Source organism: Rhinoderma darwinii, chromosome 1 (assembly GCF_050947455.1).
Source record: "Rhinoderma darwinii isolate aRhiDar2 chromosome 1, aRhiDar2.hap1, whole genome shotgun sequence".
Taxonomy (NCBI): domain Eukaryota; kingdom Metazoa; phylum Chordata; class Amphibia; order Anura; family Rhinodermatidae; genus Rhinoderma; species Rhinoderma darwinii.
The window spans coordinates 392,210,047-392,226,089 of NC_134687.1; the positions used below are offsets into that span (position 1 = coordinate 392,210,047).

The following is a 16,043-nucleotide window of genomic DNA, read 5'->3' on the forward strand; positions in this document are numbered from 1 at the left end:
AGTGTGCCCAGCATGCGCCACCGGAGATATACACCCCTTAAATTGTAATGTGGGTTCTCCTGGGTACGGCAATACCCTACATGTGGCTGTTATCAGCTGCCTGGGCATACGGCAGGGCTCAGAAGGGAAAGATGAGGGGGGTAAGTTGTGCGGAGTGCATCAGGGTAAATTAAAAATCAAGGGATGTATGATACATTTTAAAACAATCTTTTATACAGAGCCCTGGTTTTTCGGGACACGTGTCACATTGGTATATTGTGTTCTTCCTTATCCCCCTCTTATAGCAGACTCTGCACCTCTTTTGACTCTTTCCCTTTCCACCGGTTTGAGGAACTTCTCCTGGAAAGTGTTGCCCTGGTACGATGCGTGTGGCCTCGCTTCCAGAAGTACTGGGTGCCCCCCCCCTTCCTGGTCCCTAAAGATTAGATCTTGAAATTCCAGGAAAGTTCCCCTCTGGCCTGCACATCGACGTAGCATGTACGCATTGTACAAAGCCATCTGTATGATGTGCCCGGCCAGCTTCTTATACCACACCACATGGCGCTGTAGGGCTTCAGGACTTGATTTGACAAGTCCATCCCTCCCATGTACCTATTGTAGTCCAGGATGCAGTCTGGTTTGGGGGTGGCATTTCCTTCATATATCCTAAATCTGTAGGTATACCCTGATGCACTCTCGCACAGCTTATACATCTTCACGCCATACCTTGCCCTCTTACCCAGCAGGTACTGGCGGAATTGAACCCTCCCTTTAAAATGTACCAGGGACTCATCAATAGAAATACACTTCTCGGGGGTGTATGCTTGGGAAAACCGGGCACTGAAACGGTTTAATAGGGGTCTCCGTTTATACAAACGGTCAAAACTGGGGTAATCTCGGGGTGGGCACGACTCATTATCAGTATAATGCCTCATTTATTAATTTTTTTAGGTTCCAGTTCAGTTCTGAAGTTGCTTTGAGGGGCCCATATATTAGAAACCCCTATCAAACACCCCATTTTAGAAACTAGACCCCTCAAAGTATTCACAACAGCATTTAGAAAGTTTATGAACCCTTTAGGTGTTTCACAGAAATTTAGAGCAAAGTAGAGGTGAAATTAACTTTTTTTTTTTTGTCAGAAAATCCTCTTTATACCATTTTTTTTATAACACAAAAGGATTTATCAGAGAAACGCAACTCAATACTTATTGCCCAGATTCTGCAGTTTAGAGAAATATCCCACATGTGGCCCTAGTGTGGTAATGGACTGAAGGAGCGGCCTCAGAAGCAAAGGAGTGCCTAGTGGATTTTGAGCCCTCTTTTTTATTAGGCACCATGTCCGGTTTGAAGAGGTCTTGTGGTGCCAAAACATTGGAAACCCCCCAAAAGTGACCCCAATTTGGAAACTAGACCCCTTGAGGAACTCATTGTAGTTTTCATGGGGTGCATGCGGCTTTTTGATCAGTTTTTATTCTATTTTTAGGTGGCGTGGTGACTAAAAAACAGCAATTCTACTATTGTTTTTTTATTCTATTTTTTTTACAGCGTTCACCGTGCGCTATAAATGACATATTCACTTTATTCTGCGGGGCGATACGATTATGGCGATACCAGATGTTTATAGGTTTTTTTTATGTCTTATGGCGTTTGCACAATAAAATACGTTTTGTAAACAATCATTTACTTTTTGTGTTACCTTATTCTAAGAGCCAGAACGTTTTTATTTTTCAATCAATAAAGCCGTGATTGTGATTGTGGTACGGTTTATTAATATTTTTTTTTACGGCGTTCACCGTGCGGGATAAATAACAAAATAATTTTGTAGTTCAGGCCGTTACGGACGCGGCAATACCAATTATGTATAGTTTATTTGTTCGTTTATATATTTTTATTAATAATAAAGGACTGATAAGGTAAAAAGTGGGACTTTTACTTTTATTACTTTTAAAACTTTTATTTTCTTATTTTTACACATCTTTGTTTAACTTTTTTTTTACTTTTTTACTTTGTCCCACTAGGGGACTTGAGGGCAGGAGGCCCTGATCGCTATTCTAATACACTGCACTACATGCGTAGTGCAGTGTATTAGAACTGTCAGCTACTCACTGACAGCAAGCATAGTGGGTCCTGACGTTGTCAGGACCCACTAGGCTTCCGTCTATGGCATAGCCGGACGCCATTGTTTGGTGTCCGGTTGCCATAGTCACCATCGCCGGCCGCTATCGTGTAGCAGGCCGGCGATGGCGGATTAACCCCTAAGAAGCCGCGATCGCTATTGAACGCGGCTTCTGAGGGGTTAATCGGCGGGGGAGCTCCGCGATCGGTCCTGGCACATTGAGCAGTGATAGTCTGCTGTCGGAAACAGCAGCTATCACAGCTCATGAACGCGCCCCGCGCGAACGGCGCCGTGTTTACTCCATGACCTACTATTAGGTCACTGAGCGCGAACACTACAGTTAGCATGACCTAATAGTAGGTCATGGAGCGTTAAGGGGTTAAAGCTCTTGCCGAAATTGAGTCTACTGGGCCGCTAGATTACACGTGGTATTAGTTACCTAGCATCGAAACTCTGCTGTGTATTCAGCAGCAGAGGATTTTATTTTCCGCAGATTATGCAGTTTAGCTTCATCTGTGAAACAACTATTTGAATTTTTAAAAACTTGATTCATAGCAGCGATGAGGTCATCCAAAACATTATGTAGATTACTATACTTTTTTTTTTACAAAAGGAGGGGCCCACGCTAGAGACTCCTCTGTCAGAAGATTAATTATAAACTATACTCTTTTACTGGTAAATAGAGCAGGTTGTTTTTGAAAATATATGCAGCATTGATTAAGGAAACCTCGGTAATGGCGACGATCACCAGTGAACTTGAATTTGCGACTGAGCCATGCACATCCATAAGTTGTCTTTGCAATTCAATAACAACTGTTTGTTAATATCGTACTAGATTTTGCAGCTGAGAGAATTTTTCTTGATAAAATGTCAAATAATTGAAGTTCAGCTATTCGTTTCTTCATAGTTGTCAACAGACTTGTTCCAGCGGACTCCATATTCAGGCCAGTTTATTCTGTCAGGGTCTGTATCTGAATTCGGAGTACAGTGCCTGAAATTATCACAGTAGGGTGAAAATAGTAGTACAGTAACAGTCCAGGTTCTATACAGAGATAAGTGGCAACATGTTGTAGCGTGAGGCAGAGACGTGGTCTGGAAACAATCCCTGATCAGTACACAGATACGCAGCAAAAGGTTGTGGCAGGAGACCGTAAATAGACTACAGGTAGGAAGCCCAATAGTCTAGAAATCAGGAAGTGCAGGAGCCAGATTTTTATAGTAAGCTATAAAATTGGGTCAGACCAATTAAGCAATCGAGGCTGGAATCAAGAGAATTTGGATAATAGATTCAGCAGTGGAGCTGTCCAACACTTCAAATGGCTCAATAAAAAAAACTAATGCCTGGGACACAGGAGTTTTTGAGTTAAAATCCTGACAACACTGCCATTAGGCAATACTGTTGCCATAAAGGTCTGCAGCAATGTTTAGGTAGGTGGTAAATGTCAAAGTTATATCCACATGAATGCCAGGAGCCTTGGTTTTACAATACAACAATGCAAATCTTCTTCCTATAGTGAATCCTAGTCCCATCTCTTCCACAGGTAAGCGACGCACACGCACCCGAATGTCTACATGAGGTAAAAGAAAATGTGATTCATTAGCGCAGGCCACCTTCTTCCATTGCTTCATTGTCCACTTCTGATGCTCATGTACCCATTGTAGGTGCTTTTGTCGGTGGACAGGTGTAAGCATGGACTCTCCGACCGGTCTGCATCTATGCAGCCCCAAACACCGCAAGCTACAATGCTTTTTTATTATAGCCAGCGTCAACTTTTTGGGATTTTGCGCTACAGAAGCTTTTCTGTGGGATCCGACCAAATGGTCTAACTCTTGCTCCCCATGTGCATCAATGAGCCTTGGGCACCCATGAGCCTGTCTCCGATTGACCGATTTTATTTTCTTCACTGCATAGCGGTAATATATCCCACAGTATCTGCTGTTTTTTAAAGATGCACTGACCCAGTCGTCTATCCATCACAATTTGACCCTTAGTCAGATCCTTACGCTTGCCCATGAACTTCAAGAACTGACGCTACTTGCGGCCAAATATATCCCACCCCTTGACAGGTGCCATTGTAATAAGATAATGTTATTCACTTCACCTGTCAGTGGTTTTAATGCTACGGCTGAACAGTGTGTACTACATATATCTACATCTACAAGATCTTGTGCTCTTAAAAATGCTGATATAGCAGGCATGCAATATCTGGTCTTCACTTGCAAATTTAAAACAAATGTATATTGCATACTATGGATGAGGTCTGACAATTCTTCTTTTTGAATAGGATCGTGAAATCTATTATTTTGCCTTACTGTGGCGCACTATATTGGCCCCGCCCCCGCAGCGTTATTCATCCTTAGGCAGCCAAGCCTCAGGCATCCAGTCCCCGCCGCAGTCCGATTCCCATGTTGTTAACAAGAGTCAGTTAGGAGAAGGCATCTCAGCAGGTTTTTTAGACTCCCAGACGCTTGCACAGCCCTGACTCAGCCAATACAATCTATTGTCCCCTATCAACCATTTCAGGCTGGGGAGAGGCTGACTGTTTTTCTTCAATTGGATTTCTAACAAGAAGTGCAGAGTGGAACTGAAGGTGGTGGTTTATGGGCTAATATCTATGCAAAGTGAAATGGTGGAACTTTTATCATTTTACTTTTCAAATGCATAGAGATCAGGCCATGTATAGGGAATATAAGGCCATAAACGTAACATTGATTATGCTGCTTTCATGTTAAAGGCTGTGGTTCAATAAAGTAATATACACATTCTATCAATAATCAGTATATATGACAGTATTAAGAAATGACCCTGCATGCAATTTTTTACGTGTTAGAATGGGGTTCAATAAAATAATATACACATGATCATGTGTATTATTTTATTGAATCACATTCTTTTACATAAGGGAATTGCATACACAGCAATTCCAGCAATTCCCAAAAGCATGTCTGTCATTGTCCTCTCTTAAATGGTACCCTACTGTTACTCAATGTGGCTGTATCCGACTCTGATGCTCCACTCGCATGCACATATTCCATCCGGGCTTCCTACTCCTGCCACCAGCTATGATGGCAGTTTCTTCACTATACTTAATCATAGCTGGGTGGTGGGACAAGGGAGGAAGCCTGTAGTAAATATATTCATCTCCTTCTTCCAGCGCCAGCTCATTGAACTTTTTTTTAAGTTTCTAATAGCAAAAAACATGAAAATCAAGATTAAAATCAAGAATCGCCCATAAGCTTTAACATAATCAGCATTTTCTATTTTAGGTCAGCCCTTTGTATTTGTGTAGACTACCAGAGACCCATAAAGAATGTGAGCAGGGGGAGGGAAATCAGATCTTGGTAGATTATACAGAGCATGAACATTGTAAAAATACACAATAACAAAAGTCTACATTCATATGCAACTTCATGCAACTTTGCATTAGTCAGAAATGTATGGAGATTTTTCTCGATCGATGATCATTCGCTCTTTGACTTTTATGAGAATCTGTAAGGACAGATTGTGTCGTGCTCCAATGCATGCTGTATTACAGGAGTATTCTATTCTGTTGGTTAGAGATGTTATGGACACTATTTACAATGCTGTGGATGCTTGGTGTGACTTACTTGACTACACTATTTAAAGGCTGGTGAACATTCGTGTTCTGGAGTCGACGAGACGGTAGTTTGATTTGATGAACATTTGCTCATCTTTTCGCACCTTTAGTTGAAAAAAGAAGACTACTTATATGTGGCAATAACACGTTCTCTCTGATTAGTAAGGGGGAGATAACATGAACAAAGGTCATCCAAGGTTATCCACACCCTATACAGAAGCAGGATGATGGTCATACACTCTCCTGCATGTCTTCAGCACATCCCCAGTTGCATCTAAGGCCCATTATTGCTGCAATGTAATAGTTACTCCATCATCTGGCAGTCAAAGGGATATACTTGTATTAGAGATGCTGTACAATACTAATGAAACATCAGTGCACAAAAGATGCAACTTAATTTCAGATGCATCATTCTCCACACAGCCTGTTCTATCTTCTCCAAGTGATGCTTAAGAAATTTAATATAAGACACTGAAACAACAATATAGTGTTAGAAAAAAGAGCTGGAGAAGATAAAAATCTGGTTCTGACGTTGTAAAAGTAAAACAGATGATCTGTGGATTTTTGTTGTTTTTTTTGGAGAGGATAATGCAATAAAGACAAAACAATCTGGAAGTTTATCTTTCTTCCTGACATACTATTATTAGCATAGATTGTTTTATCTTCTCAATGTAAGCCATGTTCATATTGCTTTAGTGTTCACTGCGTCTACCTGAAACGCTCGGATATGCTTAACCCCTTCGCGCTCAGCGACGTACTATTCCGTCGCGCTAAGTGCATCGTTTGCGCTCGGCGCCGGAATAGTACATCCAGGGGAAAATGCATCGCCATTTTCCCGCAGCGTTTCATCGAGCTGTGATGCCTGCGGTTTCCGACATAGCAAATAGCCCCACTGTCCCCTCTATGCTCATGATTTTTTTTCCTGCTAAATACACATATGTTTTAGGGTATATATCTTTTATTGTGTGGATGCAAAGCTGGCAGCATGGTCGCATGTGGCCTAACAATAGAATAGGATATGTACATTCAATGTTGTGTATATTTAAAAGCTACATTTTGTGAGCTATGGGCACTTTAAAAAATACATTAAAACGATGCGTTTCCCCACCAGCTTTGTCGCCCTGGGGCATCCACTAACTCTTATCCAGCCCTGATTACATGGCTGCCATTCCCCTGCAAATGTATGGCCAGACATGGCTGACACACGCGGAAGCCTTAATCTGATTGAAATTGTCTATGACGAGACACTCCAATGAAATAATATTTAGCAATTTAAATATATATGGAAAGAATTGGTCTGTTTTGCAAAATTGCTTGTCAAAACCTAACAATCCTTGGTTAATGATATAAGAAAGCTAATGTAGAGGACATAATAAATGAAATGTTCATGCTGCAACAAGCTTATACCTAACATGTAATTTGTTCTCTATTTTTGTGACCCAGCCCACACATTATCTATCTATCTCAGAGTGTACTGTCTGGAAGAAATCAGCTCTGCATTTCACGTGTTTGCCATGAAATTGCACATGCTTGGTTTGGATTGGCCATTGGTGCACGTGATTGGACAGAAGAATGGATAAGTGAAGGATTCGCTACACATCTAGAAGATGTATTCTTAGCAAAAGTCCTGAAGGTAATCATTTGCAACAACCCTGTCGCTTATGTCTGACAAAGCAGATTGTACTAAATCCTTGTAAAAGCAAATTGTAGTTATATGTTCATGATAGTTTTGCCTTGCGGTATTAAACGATTAGGCATGAATGAAGAACACTATATTTAAGGCAGTGTTTAAAGGGAATGTATCATGAATTTAATTTTCGTATCATTGATTACATTTTAGCTTCATTATTTAAAGTACCGTATGTAGAAGGAAATAATGAGGCAACGGTATTAATGTATTTTATGCCAATTTTACACCTATATCAAGCTTTTCTGACACTTTTCTGCTTAAAAAAATGGTGGAGAGCAACGCATATTCACACTATATTCATCAACAACGCATTCGCTCGGTTGAATAATTTGATGCATATTGCACTGGGGAAGACACTGGTTCACTGTTCGTGAGGTTCACCAGTAAGAATAAACATCTTCTATTCTGTATATTATTTTTTTTAAAGTTGTATCTTTTTATTTCTTTGTTTTTACTTCTTTGGTTGTGGCGATTTTGAATGCTTCCTGCATTATCTGTATAGACAGTGCTGCAAGTTGTATGTATTTTATAGCCGATGCAATGAACGCTGCCTGCTCTGATTGACGGCTCTAGCCTTATTTGTGTATAGTGTTGCTATCCTGCCATTACCAGGCCTCAAATAGTACAATAGAGCAGAGCAAGGTCTGGGAGGACTGAAACATCAGTCCTAAGTTTTGTCATTTATCCGTAATTTAGCTTATGGAGTGAAATAAGCTTCACTTTAAAGCGGATAAACAGCCGCGTGAGAGTGCCATAATTTTCAATATAATCCTATGATCCCGAAGGCACAAAAATATTGCGGCATCATATAATAGGAGAGATCAAAGAATACAGCGGACTCATAGTTATGAGTCCGGTGTATTAATGAGGAGAGCACTTCCCCCAGCTCTCTCCGCCCCCCCCCTACCCTCTCAGCCATGACTTATGGGCTGCTGTGTATCTGCATACACAACAGCCAGCCATCAATCACTGGTGACAGGGGCGGGAGAGTGCTCCTCTCATTATTATACCGGACTCGTAACGGAGTCCGCTGTATTCTTTGTTCTCCTATAAGCCAAACTGTGCAATAATTTTTTGGGTAAAGTAATGGTTTCCTAAAATTTCACTATTTGCAGACCCACTCTCTTTACAAGTCATTGAATTGCAATTTAGAGAGACTCAGATTAGCTAATCTGATTCCTCAAGTACTGCAGAACCTACAGGACTACAATTCAGGAACCTATTTGTGATATTTTGATTTTAGCAGAAATACTTAAAAAACTGTTGCCTAATGAACAGATAGTATTGTATGCTGATGCCCAAAGCTTTCGCTTTTTCATTTAGACGCAAGCCCATTTCTATAGCAATAAAGCTGTTAACAATTAGTGCAGGGATAAAGCAGAAGGATGTTGGATCTGTTTATTTGTGACTCAACTGGACTATTTTTATATTGTTAGATACTTGCCAGAACACACAAGCCCTGTCGTTTTGTTATGGAATTGAATTTGTCTGTGGGAATACTGAATAATAGCTATATTTTTAAAATAACATGTTTTGATGTTTCATGGCCTCTATTTCCAATTGGAAGCCATGGTGCCTGACTCATAGTACTGCTACACTCTGTTAATAAGTTTGGATCTACGGCAGATCTCTTGCTCATCTTTTAGACTTCCCACAGTTTTAGCATTGGAAACTCTGTTGGTATCAAACTTAATATTACTTTACTGCTTGTCCTTGTAACAATTTTCTGCTTTTTGAAATGAACTGCTAACTTCTACAGGTTTTGTTTTTCTCATGCCGTTCGTATAATGTAATGTATAATTGTTCTAATAACTTACTACCTGTGTCTGTCTGATTGATAAAATCCATTATTTTCAGAATCTTAGATAATTATACGTCAGATATATACCATTCACTTAGATTTGTATGATGTGCATTTCATGAGTGCAGTAAATGCCATTTCCCAATTTCATACCTAAAGGGGTTTTCTGAGATAAAATGACGGTGTTAATGCTTGTAATTTATAAATGTAAATACATTTGTAATATACTTACATTTTCCAAAGTGGCCCCGTTTCCAGATCCTGCCGTGGGGTACATGATGGGTGACGTCACTCTCTGTCCGCTGTGTTGATCTTCGATTATTTTCCGGGTATACGACACGTCACTTGTGACGTGCCGTGTATGGGCTGTTCTGTTGTAACGCGCATGTGCGGTCCCTGCTGTTATCTCGAGAACAGCAGGAACCGCGAGAACAGCAGGGACCGCGCATGAGTGTTACGGGCTGTACAGCAGAACAGCCCATACACGGCACGTCACAAGTGACGTGTCGTATACACGGCAAAGAATTGAAGATCAACACAGCGGCCAGAGAGGGTGACGTCACCCGTCAAGTACCCCACGGCAGCATCTGGAAACGGGGCCACTTTGGAAAATGTACGTATATTACAAATGTATTTGCATTTATAAATTACAAGCATTAACACATAGTCATTTTATCTCGGACAACCCCTTTAAGCCAAAACAAAAATGAAGGTTGACTTCAGGAGATTGTATTTACTCAAAGTACAGTATGTTACTAGGCATGCAAGACAAGCATTGCATTCCCAGGATTTAGAATTGAACATAGGACATGGCTTTCCATGGCTTTATAAATGTCATAAACTTTATCAACCTGATTTTTCTTTGCCCATATGTACAGAACTCTGATTGCTCTCAGATGATGTGTGCAAAATAGGAATCAGAGCAAGGTGAAGCGCATCTGTCTGTTGTCCTCATCTTCAAGCTCGTGTTATCGGAGAGTACGTCACACTAACCCTCACTTAGCAATAACATGGAAACGCTCCATTCTTTCTCCCTTTTAATTCACAAATTGTTTCCATTATACACTGCCATGGTATTGTGTTCTATAAATACAAGATGTAGTATTTATGCCTCTGGTTTTAATTGTAATGGCAGGAAATGTAGATTTAAGTGATTTATATTTGGACATTTTTATATTATCAATTGGTAGAAATAATTTTTAATTTAACACTTCATTCCAATTGACATTAATGGGATATTAATTATTCTGATCGGCATTATGGCAATTTTACTATGGCTATTTTTCAGTACTCTGTAGTACCTATTTCACCAGCTTGTGTGGCATGACTGAAAATGTTTATATTTTATGTCGTTTTGTGTCAAATTTCAGAATTTACAATATCCCTGGCTGTACTATTTTACTCTTTTTGTTTTTCAATGTTATTCTTTTAGCTGTTGTACTGTAACTAGTTTATTGGGCAATTGCATCAATGGCAATTCCCTAATACATCTCTAATATCAGAGATTCATATCCATGCAATTATTGACTCTGATCGTGTCATTGAACAGTTATCAGAGGAAGAGTCCAAAGAACATCAAGATCTAAAAGCTCTTTTGCGATGGCGTCGTCTTAATGATGAGCTAAGCAATTCCCAAGAGGAACTACAAATACTAAGGTATAAATGTTATATTTATTTCTCTCTTTTCACTTCTTCTTTATTAAATGTGATCTCAGTAACAGTAATATCTGAAGCTCATTTAACTCATATGTAATACTAAATGTTCTGGTTTGGGTATATAGAGTATCCGTTAGAAATACAATTACACCAGTCCTATTGAAATCCTCCAAATGCCTTAAAGCAGCGGTAGGCAACCTTGGTGAGGTTGAGATCCATTGTAATATTGCAGAAGCTACTTAAGATATTGTGTGTGCTGGTTATGTCCTTGAATTTAGCTTTTTCTCTTATTTTTTCATGTTCTTGCTTGGACGGCACCATGTAATATTAATTACATTTACTGGGATATCTAATTACATATTAAACCTTTATTTGTGTACTTAAGATATAACTTGATATTATCCTCCTCTACTTTGGAAAATTCACGCAGAACTAAAATGTTAAGCGCATCTTCCATTGTTATTACGGCCTGCTTGTACCCAGTTAAAATTTTACGTTTTTCAAGTTTACTTTATCCATTCCAAACTTTTACAAGGGAGATGCGCTGCCGACATGATGATAATGTATGGGGATGAGCGATTGGAGTAGCGACCGCTCATCCCTATTCATAGCTCCGTGTGACAGGAGCAAGCGAGCACTGATCAACGATGTCTGGTTGATCAGCGCTCGCTGTGTCGGCCAGTGTAAAAGGCCCTTTACACTGGTTCCAATCAGGGCCACATGTTCCAGGATTGGAGACAGGAGGGTATTAATTATTTGCGAGACCTCTGGCATACTGAAGATCACAGATGGCTTTCCTTTCAGGAGATTCAGGATTTAATTCACTAACATTCGAGTGGGCACCTACAATATGCACAAATTAAAGTCTTTTGTCTAACACCTTGGCGCCACAGCCATTTTTCGTATTTTTGTTTTTCACTCCCCGCCAAAAGCCATAACTTTTTTCATTTTCTGTCAATGGAGTGGTGTGAGAGCTTATTTTTTGCGGGAGGATTTGTAGATTCCATTGGCACTATTTAAAGTAACATATAATGTATTAAGAAAATGAAAAAAATGGTGTGGTTTTTACGTCTTTCACCGAGTCGTAAAAAATACAGCTTCACTCTAATCTACTGGTCAATACGATTATAGCCATACCAAACTCATGTCGTTTTTATAATGTTTTACTACTTTTACAAAGAAAATACCATTTGTTAAAATTAAAAAAAAATTCTGAAAGCCGTAACTTTGTTTTTTTTCCGTCGATTGAGCAGTGTGAGGGCTTATTGTTTGCAGGACGAGCTGTAGTTTTTATTGGTACATACATTTTGATCACTTGTTATTCAAAAAAAATTAGTGCTAAGGTGACCAAAAAACAGCGATTCTGGCATTTTAATTATTTTTTTTATGGTGTTCACTGTGCAAGTTTAATAATGCAATATTCTAATCGTATTTTGGACTTATAATAATTTTTTGGTTTTCTGTACACTACTAAAAGCTTTATTGAACTATTTTTAACACTTTTTATTAGTCCCCCTAGGAGAGTTGAACCAGAGATCGTCAATGCTAATGTAACACAGTGTATTGTCATTTTTGCAGGCTCCTGTCAAGCCTAGCCAGAGGCAGTGCTTCAAAGCAACAGAAAGAAGGTAGACCTGGGGGCCTTCATTAGGCCCCCGAGCTGCCATGACAACCATCAGCACCCCGCGATTGCGTCGTGGGGGGCTAATGGGCTCTCGGAGTGGTCTGCCCCTCCTCTTTCTAGAGGCTTAGATGCTGCAGTTGCTATTGACCACGGTATCAAAGGCGGCAAACGGCCAGGATGAGAGTTCCTGTTGGTTAGTGCAAGGTGTCAGCTGTAATACACAGCTGACAACCACAGCATATGGAGCGGGCACAGCACATGAGCACGCTCCATACTTCAACCTCCACACCAGGACATACGGTGACGTCCTAGTGCATTAAGGGGTTAAGCCGATTGAGAGATACTTTTTTAGAGATGACGCCTAATCATTTTGATAGTTTTATCAAACAAGGTTTCACTAGAGGATTGATCTCTTCCCTCTACAAAGGAATTATAAAAATTTATCTTGGAACCCTCTTCCCATACAGCTTTCCAAGTTTGGTGTACTATATTGGCCGATGAAGAGGTCTCGCAAAATTTTTTAAAGGGTCTGTTAAAGAGGATCTGTCACTATTTTAGTAATGCCCAATCTGGCTAGTCTAATAGGCGCAGCCACACTGATAATGCTAGTGAAAATTGTGCCCCAAAAAGTTTATTATTTTAAAAGTTATGAGGTTTTTTCTAAAAATGCAAATGAGGCTATACTTGACAAACGGGCATCAACACCAGCGATTCTCCTGAGGTGGAGCTACTTCACAGCCTCTGACGCTGTCCTATCAGCGTGAAGCTGCTTCACACAGTGTGAGAGACTCAGGCTGGAGGGAAGGGGAATCACTTCAAATAGCCATATCTCCAGCTGTTGTTCTGGTGGCATATTAACGAGGAGATTCTAATCTTTTATATGACACAAGGATCGCAGTTCTATCTATGAAACAACCGGAGGTATTACCAGTTTAAAACACAGTCGGGAATGGAAGCTGTATACTATGTGATCACACTGTGTTGCTGGGCAGGGAAGGGGTAGAGGCTGTATGAGGATTGGACAGCGTCATACAGATAACATTGCACCGCCCAGAGTGAAAACAAAGAGTCATCTCCTATTTGGCTATTATAGACAAATTTGCATATTTAGAAAAATGCTCATAACTTTACAAATAATAAAACTTTTGAAAACAAATTACACTGTAGTTATCGGCATCATAGCGGCTATCAGATTAGTTAGGAGATGGGGAATTAATAAACTAGTGACAGATCTTCTTTAAGTCGAAAAGGCTGTAGTTAACGAAAAATAGCGGGAATCACATTTTCACTTCATATGTAGGACGATATAAGCGTTTAATATCCCCCCCTCACCCAGATGCTCCATATCATCTGATTGCATGTCCTAAATGCAATTTACCAAGAGCAGATTTATTTTATTGTATGTGAGTATGCTATAAGGTGAAGGTATTTTGGTAGTCTATTATACACTTTATTACTGATGTCTGGAAGGTATCTTCACCATTCGAATCTCAGACGTTCTTATTCTATGCAGCCTCTTCAGGCTCTCTATCATTAAAGAGACTCTGTCACCACATTATAAGTGCCCTATCGCCTACATAAGGAGATGGGCGCTATAATATAGGTGACAGCAGTGCTTTTTATTTAGAAAAACTATCTATTTTTACCACGTTCGGAGCGATTTTAGCTTTATGCTAATTCGTTTCTTAATGCCCAAGTGGGCGTGTTTTTACTTTAGACCAAGTGGGCGTTGTACAGAGGAGTGTATGACGCTGACCAATCAGTGACCAATCAGCGTCATACACTTCTCTCCATTCATTTACTCAGCGCATAGTGATCCTGCTAGATCAGTATGTGCTGTCTTATACTGACACATTAACGTTACTGAAGTGTTTAGACAGAGAATAGACATTCCTTCCAGCCAGGACGGGATGTCTATTCACAATCCCGACACTTCCGTAACATTTCCGTGGTACTTACAGCAGAGCAAGCGTAATCTCCCTGTAACCTGTCATTTACAGCGTGATCTCGCGAGATTACGCTTGCTCTGCTGTAAGTACCACAGAAACGTTACCGAAGTGCCGGGATTGTGAATAGACATCTCGTCCTGTCTGGAAGGAATGTCTACCCACTGTCTAAACGCTTCAGTAACGTTAATATGTCAGTATAAGACCGCACATAGTGAACAACGCAGTGTCACTATGTTCTGAATAAATGAATTTTCTAAATAAAAAGCACTGCTGTAATCTACATTATAGCGCCCATCTCCTTATGTAGGAGATAGGGCACTTATAATGTGGTGACAGAGTCTCTTTAATTATGGTTGCGTTTTTTCTTCCAGCCAAAAAAAACTTGCTGCAAAATTAGACATAGGAACACTAGAACTAAGCATTTCTTTAAAAAAAAAAATGAGGAGCATTTATTTCGAAACACTACACTAAAGAAGAAGTTGTGTGTCTATTGACAATGTTCAAAAATACTGACTGGTATTTGACATCTGAGCTTAGGGATGACTTGGGCGCATTGAGAATGTCCTAATGATACCTGTATGACACAGGATACTGTATATTTATGATGGGATCATGTCTAATGATCACCCACTAAATGGATGGAGTATATTTGTAAGTGTAATAGTGGATGGAGGGTCAACATCTGAGTCAAGAACGTAAGGGGTGCTTTGTTTTGCGGGAGGGTCAGTTGGTTACCTGTTTTTCTCTAAGATGGCATTGCATATCCAGTTCTTCCGATTCACTATACTTGCTGCTACAGAATTAACTTTTTGATGGGTTTTACTGTACCATGTATAATGTTTAACAGTGAACAGGGCCGGCTCCAGGTTTATGTAGGCCCTTGGAAGAGAGAACCTTAGTGGGCCCCTTTGCGGTGCAACTCCAGCGGCGGCAGTATAAGGGCAGAAACGTAATGGCAGAAGGATGTAACATGTAAGTCATGGGCCAATGAATCCAGATAGTGTCGTTTCTGCGATGTGTAAATCTTGATGTACCTGTTACATGGAGATTGTGATTTCCGTAAGACCTGGTATCTGTAGGCTTGAGTATTTCAGTACCTGGAGGAATTAGAGGTAAACGTGATGTTGATAAACTGCCCCTACCAATACCAACTATACTGTCCCTTACAGGGCACCAACCCCCAAAAAAGGTGACCTTTAAAAAAAAATTATGGTTCCGTTTTAGTGCCACCTTTCTACTCCCTACACATTAATACCTCCCTATGTTCTCCCACACAGTGGTAATGTCACATTTTTTCCCCTAAAGAATAGTAGTTCTCTTTCGTGCCCCCATATATTAGTTGTGTCCCTATATATTAGTAAGGCGTCCTTTTGTGTCCCTATATATTTTTTAGGTCTCCTTTGGGCCCCCATATATTCGTTAGGCCCAGGGGCGCTGCTAGGGTCTTAAAAGATCAGGGGCACAAGCCCTGAGACATATATTTACCCCCCGAAAAATAAATAAACTTTTACATACATATCGGAGATAGCATATCTATAAGACCAAGGCTCCTATATCTACACCGCTGGATAGAATTGGATGCATTGTCTCATCAGACAGTATCATACATGATAGGCTTAGATACATGGC

General features: G+C 40.1%; 1 protein-coding gene across 1 annotated transcript in view; it reads left to right on the forward strand.

Moving 5' to 3' along the window:
- The window catches only part of AOPEP (aminopeptidase O (putative)), a 546,765-nt gene that overhangs the window by 206,270 nt on the left and 324,452 nt on the right, over window positions 1-16,043 (forward strand). The window contains exons 6-7 of the mRNA XM_075828817.1: window positions 7,138-7,327; window positions 10,735-10,841. Coding sequence (XP_075684932.1) covers window positions 7,138-7,327; window positions 10,735-10,841 — 297 coding nt within the window. The remainder of the gene's footprint in view (window positions 1-7,137; window positions 7,328-10,734; window positions 10,842-16,043) is intronic.